Raw genomic sequence first — 25,341 nt, 5'->3', positions numbered from 1 at the left:
TTACAACACAGAATAAGGTGTGTTCCAGTGTGTTGACACAAGTTTGGTCCAGGTGATGGACAGCGCTTTATACAGTACTCAGAACTGCCAATGTCATAGTGAAACAGCATTTTAAGAGCATCATGCTCCCTTTCTTTGATGTACTTTCTGCTTGAAAAAGGATATTGGTAACAGTAGATTTCATTCATTCACTCATTTCATTGAGATTTTCAGGTCATGGGATGTTATGTGAGCTTTGCAAGTTAACTTTTACACTAGACAGACTGCAATCATTATTCAGTCTGGCACTGTGTCTGTAAAAGCTCAAAGCATTAGTGAATAGAATGAGACTCCTTTAAAACTGAAGGGCATTTCAAAAATGGCTTTAATGACATTTTCAGCAGACTAAAGCAGCGATCTGCTTCATTTGACCACAAACCCTTGTTGAAAAGCTGAACACCTATTTCACTTGTTTTCTGGAAATACATGATTCAAGAACAGATGAGTTGTTGTGATAGGCAGCTGTGGTGGCTCAGTGTTTACCCTGGCGTTGGCGGGTAGTCCCAGTGTGATGGTGGGCAGAGTGGAGGGACTCTGGATGGTGAAGTTAGCTAGAGTGCCATCTCTGAGAAGCAGCTTCTGGGCCTGAAAATGGCAAACAGTAAACATAATTACTGTTCAAAAACATTTACATTGCCATCTGAATTGAATCGTGTTCATAAAAACACACTCTTCTAACCTGAAATCATTAAAACTGCAATTTTTATGAGAGATAAAGGAATTACAGTGTTGGTGATGTATCCCATAATGCATCTCTGCTCTGCTATTGACACACAGTTTGTCTTTGTTATGGACTGTTAGTATTTTCTGCTGCTGTGACCAAATGTTGGTGTTTGCCAAATGTAAATCTGCAGTTATCTAAACCAATGTAGCCTAATTGAACCCAAGCAGACATCCACAGCAGGTGTGACAGAGCCGGACTTTCTATGATTAAATTAATTATTTATAAACAGCTGACAGACACTAAGTGCTCCCATACTCTTGTGTCGTTGCTTTAAACATGTCATTACTCAGCATGTTGACACAGCTCATGCACATGAAACAACAACTTGTGCTTCCTCGTTGAAAAAGATGCTTAAGTTCTTCCATCTCTGCCACAAAAGAGCCTGTCTGAGCGACTGCTAAGGAAACATTAGCTTGTATCTTTAGTCTTCTACACATTTCTCTTTTTCTATTCAAATTCATCACAGTCACTGATTTAGTGTAAAAACTTCGCTTAGTTTCACTTCATCTTGAGCTGAGATTGTTCAGTCAACTGATGTTTTTGTTCATTTTACTTAATTCATACTCTGAAAGGACTCATAATGTGTGTGTCTGTGAGAGTGTGTGTGTTTGTCTTCGCTAACCTCATGCGAGAGGCCACCTGCAGATGGCAGTAGCCCATTCTCATTGGGCAGACTGTCGTTGGGAGAACTGCAGCCAGAGACTGGAGTGCTGCTGCTGCTGGGGGACGAGTCTGGTGAGAGACAGGTGGAGTGTGAGCTGAATATTATTGAGCTAGATTATTTCAGTCAAATCAATCCCGTTCATCATAGTAAGAAAGACTAAAAACACTGTTTGACTCACTGAAATCATGGCACATTAAACAACAATACACTGTTATTCACTTTTGCATGTGTGTGTGTGTGTGTGTGTGTGTGTGTGTGGTTACCCAGTGTGTCAGGTACTCTGTGTTTGACAGTAGGTGGGGCGCTCTCTTTGCGGGTGAGTGGGCTCTTGCGGGTGTTTAGGTGTTTCTTCAGCTTGTGCTTCACCTTCAGATTGGGCTCAGACGCTGACAAATTAAAGCAACATGGGAAATGTTACTTAATGTGATTATGTGCAAACAGTTTACTACACTCCTTTGCTGACTGTAAATACCAGAACAATGATTCAACCTATTTCCAGTTAACAAAATCTGACGAATCAACCACGCTAAATCAGAGTTAAAGTGGGCAAAATACATGACTGGCTGTGATTATGAAAGCAAAAGGTATCAGTTTATTCGGTGTGATTCATCAAAGCACGATCGCTGTAGCCTGAAGCAGTGAGTGGGACAAAGAGCTAAACAGTCAAACAGCTGCTCTGCACTGTGGAGAAAGAAGTCAGTGTTGAAAGATTCCTATTTGTCATTTGAATGAATCTTTCACACCATTTCATTTGTCACTTGATCTTGAATTGAGGATTTCATCATAAGCATCCTGAGCATTCAGATGATGCTGCCTCAGGCCCTGCCAGTCAAAGTGTGACAGTGGACCAGGTGTTTCACCTGCTCTGCGGAGCGGCGTCCCTTCTGAACACTCAGACGAAGGCTGTGAGGGAGATGAGACCAGAGGATGGGAGGATAAACTCGGGTCTGGGCCCAGTTTTCTGGGAAAACACAGCACAAAAATACAAGTAGACACAAAACCATAAGGGTAAATAGTCACACCACATATGGTAGGGAACCAAAGGGATATGTAACAAATTACTATGAATTGTGAAGTAAATGTAGGCGTTTAGTATAGTAAATATGCATCATGATGGATATTTAGTGTTTTGATACTTTGCTTTCTTGCTTTGTGTGTATGTGTGTGTGTGTGTGTGTGTGTGTGTGTGTGTGTGTGTGTGTGTGTGTGTGTGTGTGTACTTTGTGTCACCTGTAAGCTACAGGAGGTGCGGTCAGAGTGTTGGAGTTTGTTCTTTCCAGCGCCGCCTGTTTCTGCTTCTTAAGAATCACCTCCTGGAGTTTCTGTTTCACCAGGGAACTGGCCACCGCACCTGTCAATCAACAACACGAACGACCAATCAAAAACAGAAAAGGACTGACCAAACGCTTCATCATAAGAGGAGGAGCAAGGAAGGCCAAAAGCAGAGTGTGTTCATTCAACCCATGTGGTGATAATCAAGTCTATGACGAAGTCCATCGGAACAACACTGTGGGGAGTTTTGGCAAATACATATAGACCATTTATGCATGCATGGTCCAGAGTATGAACGTATGTTGACTGCTGTGTCTGTGTGTGTGTGTGTGTGTGTGTGTGTGTGTGTGTGTGTGTGTGTGTGTGTGTGTCAGACAATGCGTGCACACAGAGGTGACAGGTGTTACTAGTGTTCAAGTCAATATTGACCCTGTGACTTCATGTGACCAGACCCGAAGCTATATTTAACTCCACTCTTGCAGCTCTGCTTGTCAGGTTATATTTAGCTCTCATTTCAAAGCAAACGGCTTCGAAGGGAGCTTGAGTGACACTGTTCAATAACGATGAATAAGATCTCTCACAAAGCCTTTCCTCTGGCCGCCATTAGCTGTTTTTAAAGATGTCGAAACAGCTTTATATAAAGCCCAGTGAGACAAAATTGATGAGCGTCAAATGTAAACGGAAACTTGTAGTAACGTGTCAGTGTAGTTGAAGTTTAATGTGTGAGTGTGACGGCACTCACTCTGTTGACTCTTGTCTTTATGTTTTAGCTGCTGCAGCTCCTGTTGTTTCTCATGGTGCTCCTGCTCTCGCCTCCGCTGCTCCATGTTGAACTTAAACCCCCCCCACACATCAATATTACAGCAACATGTATAAAGCAAACAGTCACAAAAAATTTCATCATTTCAACAAGCTAGCCTAAGTCTAAGTTAAATATTATATTTAACCTCCCATAAAGAAGATTAGCCTTTCTCTATGTTTGATATCCTTTACCCGGATGTGTTGGTGCAGTTGCTGTTGGGAGAAGGAGGTGCGGGGCTGAGGGGAGAACGGGGTGAGGAGTAAAGGCGGGTGCAGCGGGGTGAGGAGCGCCGTGTCCGAACCAGGGCGCATCCCCCGCTCTCCCACCCTGAGGTCCATGGGAAACAGGGCCACGCACGACACCGGCACTGCCACAGAGGAATCTGGGAAAAGAGGGGGGGGGGGGGGGGGGAGAGAGGCGTCAATGTGCTTCATCCCCACTAAGAGCAGTTGATTTACACAATACTCTGAGGGGAAACCCTACCTGAACAACAATGAGCCCATGTAAACAGAGGCTAAATGAACCAGTGTTTGGAGAAAACATGTGACCAGAATTATGGTTTACAGACATAACAGATAGTTTGCTGTTGCAAAACTCGCAGCAAAAACTTCTTCAAATATTTTGGGAGAACAGACATGATATAAACAGGCCGGACAAACAGGGCTAACTAGAAATACTGCTGCGTTAATGCTGCACATCAATTCAGAAACATTCAACGTCAAATAAATGAACTGTCTCACATGGTCACATACTGTGACACAGCAAACTGCACTCAGGACGAGACAGTTTACTGTGTAAACTCTCTTTAATCTACATTATAATAACCCTCAATTGTAGCCTTGGAGTCAGTTGAGGTGAACGAACTCTTACTTTTTTAGCTTGCAGTAACTACTGTAACATTGACAAATTATTACATTCAGAAAACTATTACTGCATGGAAATATGAAACCAGGCTGTCATCCACTGCTAGCTATTAGCTACTCCTTTCTGAGCCAGTCTCTGATAGAAAATGTAAAATCTTTCATTATTTTATTTCATTCTATTTCATTTTGGCAGCTAAAAGATGAGATGAATGATTATCTACAACTGTACTGAATGTACTGTCAAATGTGAGCCACTGGTGCCCAGGCAAAGCCTCATGGGAGGTGTAGTTGTAGTTTAAAGACTAACAAAGTCTTTAAGCTTTGTTGAAGTTATCAAATGTTGAAAGTTTTCTCAAGCAGTGCAGTTGTCGATATGGATTAGGCTCAGAATGTGAACAGAAAACCACAGTATCATTGTGGGGCTTTCAGGCAGAACGATGACAAGCCATAGTGTTTGCTGATTACAAGTCAACCACACTTTAAACTGACACATTAGTCCAGTTCTATGGTTAAAAGAAGGCAGAAATGAATCATTGTGAATAGCCATGGGTAATTTCTGTATCTCCTATTTTCATGTAGGCCTCCAAAATATATGCTGTGTGCATTACATCTGAAGCCCTCACAATATCAGACCCTACATTATGCCACTAGATTGAACTGTTACAATTGCCTTTTGCAGTTTATTAAGTGGTTTATCACACAGTTGAAAAAGCATGTGTGATGAGAAGTTTTGTATCCTAACAGAGAAAGTTTGGTTGGGCGAAAGTGATGAGTTACATCAGCTCTCCAGTGACAACCCGAACAGATGTCCCGTGTTGCTCCAGAGGAAATGCTTCAAAACTGCTGATCAAAAGGTGAACAAAGGTTTTTCTTGTACAAAAAAAGAGATAAAAAATGTGAGTGGGTCAGTTTAATATGCACACACTGGAAGGAAATAATACAACTCTTAGTGCATATTAATCAACTGTGTCTCCCTTAGGTAATATCTAAACTCCAGAAACACACACGCAGAGACCAAGCAAAAAGTCTTCCATCTTTTTGTTTTCTTTGAGTGTTACACATAAACTCACAACACATCGCTCACTCTCTCCGACTGTCTATCTGTGCCTGTCTGTCTCTTCACGCACAAGCACACGCACGCACGCACGCACGCACGCACGCACGCACGCACACACACACACACACACACACACGAATTTCCATGCTCTTTGCATGCTGTTGGGGTTATTTGCATTGCATGGCTGAGTCAATGGGAAAGATTGCCTCATCCGGCGCTAAAAACAGGATCCAGGAAGGGAACAGCTTGGGAAAAGGCTGGGGGGTGGTTTCTGTCTATGAGACACAAACACGCACATATTTGCACACACACACTCACTCACAGATGCACTTGCATATGCACACCAAAAGAATGCACTCTGCTCACACACTAGTACAGAAACACAGATGTAAACACTTAAAGGCGTTCAAATGTGTCCTACCATACACTGACATGAACACAGTTGTGGATAATACGAGAGCAAGTGACGCACACTCAGCTGTAGATGTACTGTATATACATTTATTCATACACATAAATACAACCCCCCCACCAAACACACACACACACACACACACACACACACACACACACAAACACAAACCTTTCAGAACACATACACACATCTGCGTGTGGCACACTCATACACAGCTGCACACACAAGATGGGCTTGAGCAAACACCTATTGCACAAACCTGCCTTGACGCTTAAACCAAAACTTTAAACACACACACACACACACACACACACACACACACACACACACACACACACACACACACACACACACACACACACACACACAAAGAAAGCCTTGAAATAACTTGGTGTGACATCATCTCCGTGCTGCTGTGCCTGGTGCTCACATGTCAGGCTGCAGTGTGTGAAGTAAATGTCACTCATAGAGAGGTTTGGCCGGGTGCCAGCAGCAGCACTGGAAAATGGTCAAGGGGAAAAGAAAAGAAAAGAAAAGAAAAGAAAAGAAAAGAAAAGAAAAGAAAAGAAAAGAAAAGAAAAGAAAAGAAAAGAAAAGAAACAAAATACGGATGCATCACTGCTGTTGTTTCTCACACTAACACACACATACACAAACACACACACATACACACACCCACAGTAAGCTTGAGTTACCCTGGTTTCATTAGCATCATGCTTTGGGTTAATGTGAGAGCGGTGTGTGTGTTTGTGTGAGCAGTGTCAGTACTCCTCCTCCATATTAGGAGGTACAAATGCAGGGAGACAGTCTGAATGCCGACCGTTGCTGGAATAACAGAAATCCCTTGACAAACACACACACACACACACACACACACACACACACACACACACACACACACACACATAGCTATGTACACACATTCTCTGTAATGACAGTAAGGAATAACAAGGCTATTATTCTGAAGAAAAGGAGAGGAGAACATGCTTATACAAGGAAACAAAGGCTGCTACAGTACACAGTACACACACACACACACACACACACACACACACACACACACACAGTCGCAAACACCAGTGTCTCTCTTTCCCTGCCTCCCATGGGTTATAAATAGCAAAACACACAGTGGTCCAACATTTACCTACACAGGGTTTTTTGTTTCTACAGGGAAACCGCACACACACACACACACACACACACACACACACACACACACACACACACACACACACACAAAGATTCATACACAGACTTGAACACGTTGACTGACCCTCACCATAACCACCACTTGTCTAACCCTAACCTTAACCTTAACCTAAGCCTGACCTTAAGAAGTGAAAATGAGATGCTTTCCGCTTGGGGACAGGCAATATCCTAATGTCCCAAATTGGACAAGTCTTCCCCAGTTAGAGTGAGTGATGTCACCTCCAGTTTCCAGTTGTTGGTACAATGAAAAGAAATAAATGAAAGCGTTAGAAAAAGCAAAGGGATTCTGAAAAATGCCAAAGACAGAAAGAGTTGGCTGAGAACGAAGACAGCATAACCACTTCTTCACTGAGTTATTCAGACCATTATCACTGAGCAAATATCAGTCAAAAAATCCTCAGTATTGCAAAATGTTGCAAAACTCACTTGTGTTGATAAAAAAATGACATAGGTATCAAATCACTTGGCAGCACAAAACACATGATAAACTACGCTGTTGGCTTGATATGATCAGTCTGAGAATTGGTTGATTTTCACTGGATAACCATGTAGAAATCTCATTGACTTTGAACTCTCTGTCTGTCTGTCTGTCTGTCTGTCTGTCTGTCTGTCTGTCTGTCTGTCTGCACAGCGATCACATTGTTAGAGACATTTCCCTGTTTAGCTCATGGGTCACACCTCTGGAGAGTGTGTTACGTATTACTAAGTATGTAAAGCATGCAAACCGGGGTGAAAGGGTCAGTTATTGACTCAACACTGGAAAAGACAAGGCATGATGGAAAACTTCCATGCTGTAATGAATATTTCCCTCTACTTTTCTAAGTCTATTTTAAGGATATCTGAAGCCGTTATTTATCATCAGCGTACAGCACTCATCATCATGATTGAGTTTACAGTGGTTTGCTGTAGTGATATTTGATTTAGTTTTAATAGTTAAAGTGGAAACAGACAACTTTTCAACCTCCCCGGCATTTCCAAGCAGTATTACTGTTGGCGCAGCTGTCGCAAAGACAAGCTGATTGCTTTCATTTTCCTCCGAGCCCAGCAACTACCAAAAACACAGGACACACTGCATTTGTTTCCAAATTTCCATGAAGAAACCATCAACACCAGTTTAGAAATACGAGAGGAGAAAGAAGCATGTTTGCTGAAGAGGTAAAGTGAAACTGTCATAATTTTATATGGAGTAATAACATAGTTTGAGCATTGCTTCACACAAACAAGTAACTACAGCAGGGCTTGGTGTCGGGGTGGAGGGGGGAATAGACGAAAACATTAGGAGAAAAAGTTTGAGTTCTTTCATTCAATCAATCTATAATGGAGACATTAAGGTAGATAAAAATGGTGCCAGGAGGACTGGCTCACCAGCCAGCCTTCATATCTGGTGGAGGCCAGACATGTACAGTGAAAGCGAGGCTCTCAACGATGATAGTCTCATTACTCTATATCCTTTATATTGTGCAATCAACATTTAACTGCTTATCACACAATGTTCCCAGTTTGTCATTGTCTTTTTAAAATGGACTTCATCAAAGGCAGGTTTAGGTCACGTCTTTGTTGCATTTATTGTGTGCTGTCGCATGAAACGGAGTCCTTCAGTTGAGGAGTAATCTCTTTGAGCACTTAGCCGCCCGGCTAGCCAATGAGTGGATACATGATGTCTTTCAGAATTGTAAAATAACTGATAATAACACAGTTCCCATGTAGCCAACACGACTCTTGAGCCTAGAAACCGTGTAGTGGTTTGGACCTCTGCGACCACATTTAAACCCATTTAATCTTTCTCTCCAGATAATATGAGGTTCTAATGTTTTTAGTTCTGTTAAAGAATGATATTATGTTGCAGTTCATTACATCTGTGTGTCGAACTCCGAGAAGAATAACACATTTTGACGCTGTGGCTGTGATTCTGTGTTGATTTTATCTAAATAGCAGTATTTCTGTGCAAATAGAGCTGGGAAGGCATGCACTAGAATAACACGCAAAGCATGAACACACATGAAGACACATACATCTAAGCAGGTCCATGTGAGAGCATGAGGTAATATGATGCACTTGCCTTGAAAAAGCCTAAAATTGTCAGGACAGTCAAATAATTGGAAACACAAATGCAGTGCTTACACTGTGCGAGTGCTGACGTGACGAGGATTTACAGCGGTGTCATTTTCCTCCTGCTCCAGTTCACAAGGAGCAGGACTTCACTGCACTCCAAACACTATGAATCGCTCCAGAGAAGTTCCAAATGTTTCCTCAACTGCAGCAGCCATCACTTAGGGATTTTCATCAACTGGGTTTTAAAACGGTTATGTAGTTCAGGTCAAGGTGTGTCAGGGCGCCTAAGGAACTACTTGTTTGAACTACTTTGACTTAGAAAAGTAAAATGATTAAAAAGACACACAGATGAGCTGCTCAGTCCTGGTCATATTTCTTTGTTTTGTTTCACACTAACTATGCCCTTAAAGTTATTCTCCTTTAATCTTTTTAAACAATTGCGTTTTATCAGGCTCTTTAACAGCCAATCGATGTTTTGCATTCTGTAAGTGTGTCTCTATACAGATTTCATTGTTATTGATGGAGTCTGACAAATTAGCCATGAACAAGAGATTAACATGAAAGAATGCACGCACACACAATGCGATGCATAACGCAGAAGATGACATGATCCTGAGTTCAGTATTACAGCTATTGGAAGGTAGTGTTGATAGTTTTCTTCACTGAAACAAAGCGATGCCCACAGCTGACCGGAGAGACTGTACGAGAGTTGTTGGTCCTCTGTTGTATCTGGGGTGGAATAGCTGATCAGGGTGTGTAATTTTGGATGGGCTTGTGTTATTAAAACGCAATTGTTGTTACCAGCAGCAACCGCAGGTGTTGCCAAATCAACCAGGACTGAAGTCTTGAGGATTACAGACGTATCTGACAACACAATGTTTTCGTAGTTGCATTTAATGACACAGAGTCAACTGTTTGCAGTACAGTGAGTTCCTCTTAAAACGATACTCAGTGAAACTGAACTGATAAATGTACTGTGTGTGTGTGTGTGTGTGTGTGTGTGTGTGTGTGTGTGTGTGTGTGGGAATGTCAGCGTGTCATTATGGAAATCACCAACGACACAGTATGATATGGCTTGTCTGGATGGAGACTGTTGGGATTGTGTCATTTATTTTAAGATCGGGAAGATAAGGCTCATGCACTGCATAGCAGACGGCATGAAATACTTTGTGCATGTACGTGTGTGTGAGCACATGTGTGTGACTGACAGAGAGATACAGAGAGAGTCTATCCCATGGCCTGGCATTTAGGTAATCCCTCCCTGCTGATTCCTCCCCTTTCTATTCTTTCATTCTGAACTTGTGTTCTGCTTAGTCAGGACTGGTTCTACAGGTAAGACAGGGATATACAAAGGTCTCTCTCTCTCTCTCTCTCTCTCTCTCTGTCTCTCTCTGTCTCTCTCTGTCTCTCTCTCTCTCTCTCTCTCTCTCTCTCTCTCTCTCATCTATCTCTTTGTCCCTTCATTCCCCTCTCATGAGTAGATAGATGTTGACAGAGTGAAAAGATAAGGAGAGAAACAGCCACATGGTGTTAGAGAATGGGGGCAATAAAAAGAGAGACGCAGAAAGATGAAAAGAAAACAAACGGAAAAAAACAGACAGACAGGACTAAATTGGAGCAGAGAAGTCAAGAGACAAGAAAGGCCAGTTGGTCAGCAATCTTTGACAAGCTGCAGATAAGTCTAGTCACCCTCTGCACACCGAGGCAGAGCTGACAGCCAGCACAGTGCCACTAGTGATACTGCACTGCTGCACAAAGTCAACAACCACTCCATCCACGTATGGCTGCAGCACATTCTTCTGTTTTGACTGAACTGTGTGCATGACTGTGGCTAAATCACACTACAGCTTTCAGATGCAACAGCCACTGTCAGTCGATAATGATGTCATTACCTCAGGGTATCTGTGAGGCTGTTAGCATGGGGAGGGGGACTCACACACAGGGTTGTTAGATGTTTGAGAAAGAGGAAAAGAGTCAGAGAAGAAGGGCAGGTGATGAAAAGAACGTGAATAGAGATAAAGGGAATATGGAGTGGGAGACAGAGAGTAAAGGTCAGAGCAGAAGGACTGACAGGACAACCTGACACTGCTGGGAAAGTCAAGCGTCCTCCTCTGGACTCTATGACTCCCTTCATCCTGTTCTCCTCAAGCCTGGACTGGCATGCATCTGTGTTATTATAATGTCTACGTGTGTGTGCATGTGTTGGTTCTTGGCATGGTATAACCTGCAACAGCAAGCTGTCACTTCTTATGTTTTCTTCATGCCCCTGCAATAAAACACATGATGCACATGTCATGTGTTTCCTGCTATGATGGCACATACTTGGAACACGCTATGCATGTGTTTATGTGAGCATGCAGGAGTATTCGTTCCAGAGAATTACTGATCCAAGTTTACAGCATGTCTTTCAGCTCTTTGCCAAAGAAAACAGTTTCCATTTCATCTAAAGCAAACAAACGCAGGGGCAAAGCTGCAGGTTGAAGTCTGGCTTTTCTTCATCAAGTGGAGATGGCTGATAATGTGCAAAAACAAAATTAACACACAGCAGCAGGATGGATTTGAAAGGGCAGCTCTTGGAGTCACTTTTTAATATGCACAGAAAATGGTTTGAGCAAGAAGTTAATATTTATCTGGCAAACCAGAGTACTGATATTGAAGTCTTATATTATATATATACGATATAAAAATTCCAGTGCAACATGTCTTAGACTACTATTACAGAGGCTGCAACTAATTATTATTTGTTATGTATTTGTTGATTATTTTTTGATCAAGACAATGTCAGAAGCTAAAATACTCATCACAATTTCCCCATTTTAACCAGCAATGGAGCAAATGTTTGGAATTTCTGCTCAATAAATCACAATTTATCATCATTATCAAGCTTGTTGATGATTAATGTTCTGTTGATTGTATAATCGATTGATTCACAGCTAATTATTACCCGACTGGCATAAAATTTGCATTGAAGAGAACAGGCCGCTAATAGAAGTGACTGGTCCCAAATCGTGGAGTTTTATATTGTCAAGATCTATTCCTCACTTCCTGATTTAGAAAAGCAAATGCTGAACTTTGTGCTGAAAGTGCATTTTTAACCTTCCTCTATATTGTTGACTCAAATACTGCCTTGAATACCTCAAATACATTTGTTTGGGCAGTTTAAGTCAAGTCTAAAAACATGATTTGTCAGTGGTCTTCCTTTGATTTAATACAACATTTCTAAAATTGAGTTGTCCATTCTTAAAACATCTATCTAGGAATGACATCCACCATACGAACATTTTAGTTTGGACAGCTTCTTTCCCATAGGAACCAACCTGTGGGACACGAACCTAAGAGAGCAGCAATAACTGTGCAACAACACACAGGCAGAGCGCAGTGGACGTTCTTCTTCACATTAAAGGTGCATTTCAAGTAATCGACTGGATACGTTGAGTGTGTGCATTTGTGAGTGTGCACGCAGGCATGAGAGACAGAAAGGACTGCAAGTTTGTGTGTGTGTGTGTGTGTGTGTGTGTGTGTGTGTGTGTGTGTGTGTGTGTGCGTGTGTGTGTGGGAGGGGTGACAGTAACAGAGGAAGGTTGATGTATAATGCAGCATGGGTCCAGTTTCCTAAGTCCTCACTGAGTTTCCATAAACATCCAGGACTGCTGTCTGTTAGGTCAGCAAGCTCTTTCTCTCTCCCTGTCACACACACACACACACACACACACACACACACACACACACACACACACACACACACACACACACACACACACACACACACACACACACACACACACACACACACACACACACACACACACACACACACACACACACACGTACACAAGCAGAAGCCAAACATCTCTTGCATGATGTTCCTGCTGTTAAAGCAAGTGTAGCAGCAATAGCAGCACAAGACGAGTATCAGACAACGTGTGAGATGCAGAGGAGAATTACTTCACACCAGAAAGATCTCCCTCTTTCACTCTCTATTCCTCTCTGCCTTCTCTCTCTCTCTCTCTGGCAGCTGCGAGCTCGGCTGCTGAGGCTCGATCATCAGAGTTTGTCACACTCACAAACACACACCACAGCAGGCTTATAGCACACAGTACGCTCCAAGGAGTTTGACACAACAGGTTTCACCTCCGATTCACCAGATATAAACAACAAAGTGCACACACACAGTACATGCAGACACATGGAGTAAATGATAAAGTCAAAGGCACATACCCGTGTTTCTCTCGTAAATATCCGGCTATGTGAAAACCCCAGTAGCACTTCTGCCTCAGCCAGCTCACAGCAGGATCTATAATTAGACAGAGAGCTCCACTCCCCTCCAGTCATCTTTTACTGTCGGCCACATCCTCTTTTCTTTAACTCCTTCTCTTTCTTCTCCTCCCTCCCTTACTCGGTCTCTATTTTTTGACGCCAAACTGTTGATTTCATCATTTCATTCACACAGCAGAAGCACCTTGCCTGGAAGCAAAGGGTAATTTTCAGGGTATCCACAGACTCCAGACAGAAAAGGCTTTTTAATCAGTTTTTAAACTCCTTTTAAATGCTGCCTGGAACTAAATTGAAGACAGATTGAATGCAAAGTTAAGAGACCTAAAAATCAGCCTGAAACTCTGAACGTGCAGACCAAGAAAAATGTTAGCAAAAAGTGAGTGAAGGGTGAAGCATCAAGATCTCTACTAACACCACAGGAAGCACTTCAAGCCTTCACGCTTTATGGACCCTGTTGAACAACAAGAACACTTCAGCTTCTCTTCCACTACAAATGCTCTAATTGTCACACTTTGGCCACTGATGACCATCAGCTCTTGCCACTGCAGGATCTTAACAATCCATCCCATAAACAACAGGGATTGTAACCGTGGTAACGGGGGCGGTCGGGCCGACAGGAAGTTGAGTCTATAAAAACACAACAATGAGAGAACCAGGGTGGCTTCCTGTTTAAGAGCTGAGTTTAGACTCCCATTTCCTCCCCCGCCCCCCCGCTGTTGTTGTGACGCTGCTGCCGCAGTGCCTTTGAGCCTTCGGGAGTTGTGTCCCACTGGAACACATCAAACAGTAAAACCAAAACAACCATGGCTCCTCTGACACCGCCGCCCCTTTCTCACATACACTCCCAAATCACTGTTCCCGTTCCTCTCAATGTATGGCTTTAGTGAAAAGCTGAGGGCTTTGACATCCATTAACGACTCAGATTAATGACTAACAGTGGCCCTGAAGGCAACACACTAATGTTGCCACTGAACACACAATAACTCACAAACACACCCATTACTGGAACATGGAAAACTACTAAGTAAACTATTGACAATCCAGTTACATTGTCTTTCATCTGTTTCAATTGTTTGTGGAACTGAATCAGCTTGAGTGAATCTTGTCCAGCTTCAGTAAGTTAGATCCAAGAATAACTACGTATAACTTTGCATAACATGGAGGAGCCTGTTGAGTTGTGAGTAGAACAACTTGTAACGTAGAGAAACCAAGAACATTACTCTTTTGCATCGTACTATGAGTTATGTATACAAACAGTATTTAAGGAAGAGCATGATATTTTTGGGAAATACACTTATTTGCTTCTTTTTGCTGAGAGTTAGATCAATACCACTCTCCTGTCTGTACACTAAACATGAAGATACAGACAGGAGACGTTTATCTTAGCTTAGCATAAAGAGTGAAAACAGGGAAACGACTTATATCTCATTTGCTTAAGCCATACAAAGATCAGAGTCTAAGAACGAGTTGGATTACTTCTTGGCCGGGCAAGGTGACTTCCTGGAGTCTTGCCGTCATCATGAGGTTGACAAGCAACCAGGAGACCCCAGGAAGTTACTGCGCCCAGCCAAAAAATAGTCACTTAACGCCCCATAAAACCAGAACTTGTGCCGTATTTGACACTTTTTTATCTTTCAACAGAGAGAGGCTAGCTGTTCGCCCGTGTTTCCAGGCTTTGTGCTGAGCTAAGCTTTTTTTTCCAAATACATAGCAAGTTGCAGACACACAGTATGTCTGTGGTTGGTTAGAGAAACCTTTCCAGCCCGGGTCATTTCAGCTGACTGTTAGTGCTTCTGCAATGCTACATTATGCTTACTTTTGTGGAAGTGCAGTGGTGTGGTGTTTCTGCAGAGGTCACCTGCAGATCAAACTGGTTGCAGCAATGTGACACCACACGACGTTCTCTTTGATGACATTTGACTTTCTGTAGGTGGTGCTGTTTGTTGTCTTTGTCTGCTCCACCATGGTGGGTGTTTCAGCCCAAGACAATATCCAGTTCTTCCTCTATTTATTCAAAACCAAGATCTGTTGTTCTGGATTTGTAAAACTTCCTGCAAACCAAAGCATTTTCCCAGGAAACGCCAAAAAGACATCCATAGTTTCATCTATAGCATTCATTTTGAATATTATTGATACAGCCTGACTCACTGTTGGTTAACGATCAGTGTAGCAAAGAAGTGATTATTGCTCAAATAGAGTAAAAGGTGCAGGAGGTGAGGGTGTACTCACTACAAAAAATCTACAGTTGCTAAATCAGCCTTGTGCAACACAGGATCTCTATGAATAGTCTGGTCCTGACAGTTAGGATCACATGCTCTTTACTCTGGGAGCTCTCTGTCTCATCAAACCTCTTCCCCCTAAACACTTCAGTACCAAGTAGCATGGAATGCTTGGTCAGTAAGTCTTAAATCAGACATTTGTTAAGTCTATGCATAATATAAGAAGTTTAAGTTCTTTAGTTAAAGGAAACCAAGACTTCTGTACACAAATACTGTCAGCGAACTGATGAAAAGTACAATTGTGGTATCTGTACCTACTGAAAGTTCAGGTTTCAGGTTCTGTTCTTTGTTACATTTATTTCAATCTGCTTTATTACATGAAAAAAAAAATCAAGCTAATGTGTCTAAATCTGGCTCAGGAGAAAAGGAATCATTAAATCTATCATTAGCAAATAAACAATAAGTGTTTACTCCTACTTTCATTCCGCCATGTCGCTCTTTCTTTGCCATTGAGGCTCTGGCTCTCTCTCCACCTCTTGCTCTCACTGACACACACACTCATTCCTTCTCCACACTCATTCCTTCTCCAACTAATCTCTCTCTCTCACTTGCTCTTTCTATCTCCTATCTCTCATACTCCCTCCTTCATCCTGAGGAATCCACAGCTGTCACTCCCATTCAAACCCCCTCGTCTTCCCTAGCAGCTGGCCAGACTGTGGTTTGTGTGTGTGTGTGTGTGTGTGTGTGTGTGTGTGTGTGTGTGTGTGTGTGTGTGTGTGTGTGTGTGTGTGTGTGTGTGTGTGTGTGTGTGTGTGTGTGTGAGTGTGTTTGCGTGCACGCAGGCCTGCGCGCCTATAACTGTCGCCAAACTATTTCTATATTTATGGTGTTGCTCTGTTGGTGCATACTTGAGTGTTCAAGTGTAAATGCTGGTGTGTGTAGCTGTCGACAAGTTTCAGACCTTTGCTCTGCTGTGTGTGTGTTTGTGTGTGCGCACGCATGTGTGTGCGCGTGTGCATTATAGGGATAGACAGATGAGGACGACCCTCTTAAGTAAGAACATCTTGCTGGTGCTCACATCTATAGAGGGTTAAATGAGGACACCAGAGGCACCTAAATCATCCACGTGTCTCTGGTAGACCTCTGGCTCCAGGCCTTCTTGGGAGCCTTCTTTGAAGGAGGGAAGGTTTTATATTCTCATCATGTACAGCAAAGATCCACACTCCTCACACTCATCTGTCATGTTCAGTATATAAGTTATTCATTCATCAGGCGCTCTCCACACTTTCTTTATACTTTGCCTGCTGTTACCGACCTTTCTCAGCATGCCTTTTGACAGCCCCCCATACAGTGAGCATTAACGTGTTACATTCAGGTAAAAGTGGGCTAAATACATTGATTACTTGAAGAGTAACTTTTTATAACCACAATAAACAACATGCAACAGCAGCACTGCTATGTGTGCTGGATTTTCAGAGTTTCCGAAGAAGAACAGCAACAGCTGCCATTGAAAAACAGCAGTGTGCAGTCACGCGAGTGGCTTTGAGAGGATGCGCTTGGTCACAGTGGTGCTTTGAGCTCAATGCTAATGTCAGCATGCTGGCCTCGTTTCATCATCTGGAATGATTTTTTATTTTTTTTACCTGGTTCAACTGCTTAATGTAAGATTCTGGAGCAACAGTCAACATGCCAAAAATAACATTTAGTTTGTTGTTGACATCTTTGTTAGGAACAAGAAAAATGCAGCTATTGAAATAAAATAGATGCAAATTGTTTATTTAATCACTGGTGAGATGACAAAAAGGACATTCTTGGGGAGTTTGCAGTTTAGGGTCATGGTAAACATCTGGACAAAATGAATGTTTGACACTCAGTGGATCACAACAATGTTGCTTTCATAGAACTGGCGGCTTCTTCTCAAAGATTAATGAACGTCGTACAAACTCGTGAAAGAGGAACCTAAATAATCAATTACATCCAGTTGTGCTCAGCTAAACAGGTGCCTAAGGATTCCACTAGGTCTGCAGGCCAATAACAAACACACTTACATAACACACACACACACACACACACACACACACACACACACACACACACACACACACACACACACACACACACACACACACACACACTACATAAACATTCCATGAGTCCTTGTCATCTTTGGCTTAACTTTGTGTTGCAATTCGCCTGAAGCTGGAAACTTTAGAACAATTCATTCATTACACCCACCCACCCACACACACCCACCCACCCCCACACACACGCCTGTCTGTCAGAGAGGGGACGGCAGGTGTGCCGTCCGGTTTGACAAATGACAGTGAATCCTTTCTGCTGCAGACATCAGAGGCAAAGCTCACAGTCCCTCTCAGGATCTCACTGACATCCTCGTCTCTGTTTTCATGCTATCTGCTGTGTGCCGCTAAACACAACACAACAGAAGCTTGCATCAAACTTCACACATAAACCTCATTGTGCTGAGGTGTGATTCAGCACTGTCGGGTACATTTTTCCTTGGAACAATCCTCTGGCCTAGAGAAAAGTGATGTGGTTTGAAATAAACTGAAGACGTGGGTTGTGATAGCTGCCATGGCTGACTGACAAGTCATCTATTGGTTCTTAACTCGCTGTGCATCATCTTTCTTACTGTGCATTATAGCACAGGTAAGGGGGAAGAGTTTCTTTACATGGCAGAACAGCTTCACCACTGAAGTGAAAAAAAAGTCTTTCAACTTGACACTAAACTTCTCTGAAAACCAAATTCCTTTTAAGTCATCGGCTGTTGATCTATGCCACATCTTTATTGCACCCTGTGGGTGAATTCTTTTTCTTTTGCTAGTGCCGTCCTCCACAGGCAGGTCAGAGGTCATGACCAGTAACAAACAGACGTCCTGAGGATGGAAGGCATTCTCTGCTTTGCCTGTGGACACTTCAGCAGTGAGGTCATGGTGCCTACAGGGAAGCTGCTTTAGTATCTAATCATTTTGATGAATGTTCAAACTTTCTTATTTCTCCACATCTGCCCAAGCTCTCTCTCTCCATTTCTGTCTCACACACACACACACACACACACACACACACACAAACTCCTGCTCTCTCTAACATCAAACACATTCCCCACATTTCCCAACACAGATAAAGCCATTCAACACAGCAGCTCACTCAAAGGGATCTCCCCCTTTATCTTTAATAACACACACACACACACACACACACACACATAAACACACACACACACACACACACACACACACACACACACACACACACACACACACACACACACACACACACACACACACACACACACACAGTACCAGTCGGCTTCTATCATCACAACCCACAGTGCACTCACACGTCACACTCACACTTCTTAGAAACACAATGCTGCATCAGGCTAACAAACACTAAAGCAACACAACTCATGCTCAAGTGTCTCACATCTTGAATCAAACCCTGTCTCACAAACACTCTGCAATGCTGTGAAGGGTTTTTTCTCAAATGTACTTAATGATCTTGTTTGTTATCAGTGGTGAAAACAGTGAGTCATGAACACAGTGGTGACTGATACACTGATAGCCTGGTCGCGGTGGAGAGATTGGTAGGCAGCTACAAAAGAAGTACCATCTGCAGCAAAGGCTCTTCTGCTGATAAGAATGAGCGCAAGATATCTGCTCGTCCCGCTGAAGTCTGAGTCAATGCTGCAGGCACGAGATGATTTGATTGGACTCAGCAAAACTAGACACTAACTCCTGTTACAAGTGCATTTGATTTTGTTTTCAAGACAGAGTATTAAAGACAGGCTCCTCATTCACTGTCACTTCAATAGCCTGCTTTCACATGTGAAAAGAAGAGCATTTAATGAATGCCAGAGTCAGTCCTGTGAGTAAAGACAACGGTCTTCACTTCCCCCATCAAAGATCGTCAGCACGAAAATACCGTGAGAATTTAGACGTCTTGTATGAAAATTAAGAGTAAAATCTAAAGGATGGGCGAGAAAAATATTCATTTGTTGAGCATTTTGAGATGTTTTGCTGGGCTGAACGTCCTGCTCATGAGGATATTTTATAGAGAAGATCTGGAGCTGGCTGACAGCAACACAGAAAAACAACTATGGACTCGGACTTCTGTCCCCGTCTATTCATGTTCTTATTTTGATGCATCTTCCCACCGCCTATCTTTCGATTTCTACATCTTATGTTTTTTATCTACGTTCTTTTCTTGGTAAAAGTTAACGTGTTCCAGGAAGGCAGCTTCATGAATATGCACAGTCACACTCGGCTGTCTGCACGGACAACAAAGGAAGAAGACATTAACATTCCTGCACATGCTCTGCACTCTGGTCAGGAATGAACATGCACGCACACACGCACGCACGCACACACACAGGGCCAAAAAAAAAAAGAATCCATACATAAGCACAGTCATGGACAAACCTAGATATGTTGACACTGACACATGCACACAGACACCTGAAGATGTGATTACTAAGGAAACACTAAGTCATGGCAGAACATTTTCAGCTTTTAGAAATGTGTGAGTTGCTGGAAAAACAATGATCACTATTTGTTACACGTGAATTTGTAAAAGACACCTTTGAACATTTTTTCAGCCACAGGTTGGTAAAGAGCTGACAGCTCTTGTTTGGTGTTGAAATGAATCAATCAGTCGATCAACAGAAAATTAAGCAGCAGCTATTTGATAGTGGAATTGCATTTTCTTCAAGAAAATGGCAAATCTTCCCTGGTTCCAGCTTCTTAAATGTGAATATTTGCTGGGTTTCTTTGTCTTTGTCTATGATGGTAAACTCACTATCTTTCGGCTTTTGGGGCAAAACCAGCACTGTGAATATGCCACTTTAAAAAGAACAAACTATTAATCTATAAAAGAAAGAACAAATTTATTGATTATGACACTAATTGTTACTTGCTCTGAACACAAAGGGATCAAGGGAGAAATGGCAGGCAGCAGCAGAAATACAGTAACAATAACCCAGACTGCACAACACAGCTGACTGGTGTCTAACGAGTCTCAGACCACAAACAGCACAAATTATTCAGAGCATTTGAATTTTGGCAGACATTAGTTAGAATATGCCAGGCACTGAAATAACATAAGTTCATTGTCTAATAGCAACTTCTGGCTGTGTGAATACAGGATTTAACATGTGAGATTACTGATGAGTGATGGCAAACATGAAGGCAGACTCACATTAGTGAATCTGATAAAGAAGGCCTGTTAGAAATCACTGCATGCACATCATTCTGCTTGTAGTGCACTTCCCCCTCACTATATTGGACGTATTCCACCGAGTCCACATGTGATTTGCACAGTTTACTGCACAGCATCTACAGCTACTCCCCAACCATTCTCACCTCCACTCTCTGCTCTTCCCCCACTGCAAACGGCACTGGAGACCATTCATCACACACACTCGCAGTCAGATGTAAAGTCAGGAGTCCATCCAGATGGAAGGAGATCCTGTTACAACAACAGGCTATCTGATCCTCGGTCAGTGTCAGTCACCTCGGTGATGTGGAGTGAATGTGAGCTGTCCATTACTCTCTGCTGCACTTCAGGTCAGACAGTATCGACACACAGCGAGGAGTCTCGTTTGGAAATCTTGGGATGAGGGCTAGACTGACGCGTGGGACCTTTTATCAGATTTCACATGTCAGACTGTCACATCATGTGTTGATGTTGAGCATTCCTGACAGAGCCACACATGAAACAAAGTGTCATTCAAAAACTCTTTGTATAATTGTTTCATTAAAGCACTAAAGGATTTTCTTATCACTCCATGAGGAAGGTATGGTCAGAGGCCTTAATGAGCTGCTAACCACTTCAAAGTTTGTATAGTTTAAAAGATTTGATTGAATACGGGCAGAAATACCCATTATTAATGCTCTCAGTATGAATTACACACATACAAGCTTTTTGATAGAACACAAATCACCAGAGGCTCAAAAATGCTATTCAGTCCCAAGGTTTTCTGGTCTGCAGCAGTGGGTGGGACTGAGGTGAAAAGGGTTTTTTTTCCTCCCACATGCCACAGGAAAAAAATCCTTTGAAAAATAATTCCATGGATTTGAGTAAATTTCAATGGGATTAAGTGTGTTTACATGTATGTGCTTGTGTATATTGAAGACAAAGAAGAGAAAGGGAGACGTCCAGAGGGGGACACAGACTGCAGCTGGAGACCAATAACAGACCAATTACCCAGCTGACCACAGCAAGGAGCCTTTAGCTCAAAGGTTAGCGCAACATGAATTGATTTGACACACTAATAAAACATTACAGACAATGTTACCTCAGGCAACAGCACACTTACACACAGACCGTCTGCCCCATTTACACCAAATATGCTCAGACTGATGAAAAGAAGAAAACTGCACACACACACTTACACACACACAGTGCTATGAGGCCCCTTGGAGGGTATTATATAACATTGCCCCTGACATATCAAGTGATTTCACGCACCTAGAGGCAGGACAATCGAGCCATTTGTTCAGCAGGTCAAAAATAGCCACCTCCTTCATTGCCGTCTACTATTACTACCATTACTACCACGACTACTGTGTCTGCACACGGCTTTAATGGGCCCCATAGCTGGCAGTGACCATAACATATCTGCAGGGGTTAATATGCTTGTTGATCAGTGCAAATAAGGCAATCAATTTTGGGGAGCAGCTGCTGGGATTTAATGACTTCAAACTGTTTTGGAACAAAAACGCGACACACAGGAAATTCAAGATGGAGAACAAATTAGTGCTGAATAAATAGTGCAGTAGCTGCAGCAGTATTACCATTCCAGTATGTTTAGTGATATATTACCGCTGTACTCAATGAACTCTAAACCTGTTGATTAAATGTTAAAGTGAGGTCAGGTTACTCCAATGTATAAAGAAGTGAGGAGGATTAGTGGCAAAAAACATTACATTAAACCACAGGAAAGCTTAACAGGAGCTCATTCACACAGTCTAACTTCTGTATTGATGCATCACAATAAACATACAGTATATACAAACATAGTATATATATATATTGTACTCTACTGTCATCATATACTCATATACATTTTTGTATAAATGTATAACATATTAGAGAATGTACATTGTATATTAACCTAAAAATAAAAAATAAAACAAAATGTGAAAATACAACTCTACTATGTTTTTTGTTTTCTTTTGTTACAAACAGGTCTGAATACATATAAACAAACATGTACTCTAAACATTCAGTCAATTAAATGATGGATATAAAATTAATCAGAAACTATTTTTTAAAATAGATTTTCTGTTGTTTGATTTTTTCAGTGTTGTTTTAAGGAAAAATGCCACTGGTTCTAGCTTTGAAAAAGCAAACATTTGCTGGCTTTCTTATCCGTTTCTGACATTCAACTGAATATCTTTGGTTTTTGGTCTGCTGGTTGGACAAAACATCTGAACATGTGAACACCTTACAGACCAAATGTTAATCAAATAACTGACTCTTCCTCCATCAACTCTCCCATTCAGCAGAAGGCAGTGGCAAAAAGAAGCAACGTGCGCAGATCAGCTGACCCGAGAGTCTGGAAACCAGGACCAGGAAGAGGATACGAGATCTCCGCTGCAGCTATTACAATCGTGCCTATTGTTATCTGGCCCTGAAGTGTCTCCCTACTCTGTTTAGTGAACCAGAGAGGACAGAATGAAAGAAACATTTAGAGAGCAAAATGACAGATAGAAAGAAGAAAGAGAGTGGACTGTATGTGTGCACAGTGCATGTAAAAAGTCCTGCAGTCCTCTTTTTCTATGCACGAGAGGAAACTGCCTGCAGTGAGGCAATTCACTCCAAGAATTTTATCATATTATATTGTTTTTATTTGGGAGCTATTACGGCGGTGGCTGGACTTTAACATGTAACACCTGCTGATTCAAATAGCACATAGTGAAAACAAAAGCAACTTTCTCAGCCTGTTACGAGAATCTACTCACTTAACTGATTCCTAAGGAGTGTGTGACTTGTCTGCATCATGCGTATGGCCTGTATGTGGGCCCTTCAGGTGATTAATACAAAAGATACCAACGCTCAGCTTCAGGCGGCCACTGTTTCTACCTGTTGATTTCTGTTTTTGTGAGTGTGCAAAATTAGTTTGAAGGTTACAACAGAAGAACCACAAAGAGCACACTGCAGTGTAAATGGGAAGTAATCCTGGTGGCCTGAAGCTCTATTAGAGCAGCCGTGTGTAGTTTAAAGCCCCGTTTGAGCTCTAGATGCTTTTAAAATGGTGGTTTCACGTGTTATGCACATCTGGCGCAGTGTGCTGCCACCTTAGACGATAACCAGCCTCCAACTTAAGAAATGCCTGGCATCGTGGCATTCAACAGTAAAAATGGCTTAATGTGCAATGTGTTTGTGTGTGTGTGTGTGTGTGTGTGTGTGTGTGTGTGTGGGAGAGAGAGAGTAAGGAGATGGAGATTAGAGAGGAAGACAAAGGAGAGAGAGCCAGTGTCAGTTGCCCTGTGTGGACAACACACATGTAACCAGACCCTACAGCCATGACCATGACCTCACCAGGTTTTTTCCACAGACACGCACACACACACACACACGCACACACACACACAGCGGGTCCTTGGTTTGCATACAGTCAGTGGAGCCTGGCACAGCGAGAGCCAGCTTCCATTCAGAGAGTCATGCATTGTAATCCTACTCAGTGTGATCACACTGGCATGCCTCACAGTGGAGAATGCTAATCTAAAGCAAAAGGCAGGACACAAAGAAACAGCCGGGTGACCCGGTTCTGACGGGTGGAGCAGTGGCTTGAATACAGTTTGATCTCGTTTCCCACGTGAGTCAACACTGACCGAGCTGAGTTGTGGTGATTTTTTCTTAAGTTCCTTACATCGTGAGAGGAAGCAGGATGAAGAGGAATTTGCCATAAAGTCACACAACTGCTGCTGTCATGATGGAAACTGGTGGTTATTATTAACTTGCCCATTGCAGTCATCAATTTTTCTTCAGCTGGAGTGAGATAAGCCTATAAGAGCTAGCTTCGCGTCCAGCATCACACGAGCAATCAGCGTTGACATTTTCATTGTCTAACCATGACCACATTCACAATGTAAGTGCAGCAATTACGCCACAAATGAAAAAGAGTTGCAATTGAAAATTTGTTGGAAAAAATTTTGGAGGAAATAAATTTGGATAATTCCAGATGTTTCTTTCAATTGAGTCAGAGTGTCAAATTACTCCACTGCTGTGCAGAAATGACACAATTATGGAAGTGAAATTGAAAAAAAGTGAAGTAAATCCTACAACTGTAGACAGTACTTCAGATTTCTACAGTCCTTTCAAGACCAATTAGAACTACAACTGGACATTTTTCACAGTGCTAACTAAAGAAAACATCGAGGATCTTAGCAAAGTTAAATTTAACTTTCACACATTTTCTTTCTGACGCATAATAAACTGCACTTCTGCATGACACGCAGCAATCCCACACATGAAAAAGACAGCGGGCCGAGTGCGCTTTTCCAACTAGGCCAGCACCTGTTCTGTTCTTTACTGCGCTTCTCTGAGAATCAAACAGCTTAGATCATTCTGCACTGGAAAAACTGCTGTCACCCAAGCTGTGTAATGTGCGCACGCTGTAAAAATAAATGGTGTAAAGAGGACGAGATGTAGTCCTGAGAGAGCTGGCGGCATTTTTCCACATGAATGTTTCAGCAATGATGGCTGTGACCTAAACTTTACAGGTTT

At 42.3% G+C, this 25,341-nt stretch overlaps 1 protein-coding gene across 4 annotated transcripts in view; it reads right to left on the bottom strand.

Annotated features, from left to right (window-relative positions):
* hdac7a (histone deacetylase 7a) overlaps positions 1-25,341 on the bottom strand; it is a 60,672-nt gene that overhangs the window by 17,809 nt on the left and 17,522 nt on the right. For 3 of the 4 annotated variants that reach the window (XM_070969077.1, XM_070969078.1, XM_070969079.1), the window contains exons 3-9: positions 3,693-3,883; positions 3,442-3,532; positions 2,658-2,778; positions 2,288-2,388; positions 1,691-1,813; positions 1,386-1,495; positions 523-624 (exon numbers count right to left, since the gene is read on the bottom strand). In XM_070969077.1, coding sequence (XP_070825178.1) covers positions 523-624; positions 1,386-1,495; positions 1,691-1,813; positions 2,288-2,388; positions 2,658-2,778; positions 3,442-3,532; positions 3,693-3,883 — 839 coding nt within the window. Of the gene's footprint in view, positions 1-522; positions 625-1,385; positions 1,496-1,690; positions 1,814-2,287; positions 2,389-2,657; positions 2,779-3,441; positions 3,533-3,692; positions 3,884-13,315; positions 13,381-25,341 lie in introns of those variants that run through there. The other variant, XM_070969080.1, reaches the window with a different exon arrangement.

This window comes from Chaetodon trifascialis, chromosome 8 (assembly GCF_039877785.1).
Source record: "Chaetodon trifascialis isolate fChaTrf1 chromosome 8, fChaTrf1.hap1, whole genome shotgun sequence".
Taxonomy (NCBI): Eukaryota; Metazoa; Chordata; class Actinopteri; order Chaetodontiformes; family Chaetodontidae; genus Chaetodon; species Chaetodon trifascialis.
Note: the sequence above shows the minus strand (reverse complement) of the source record. Positions and strands in the feature narration are given on the sequence as shown.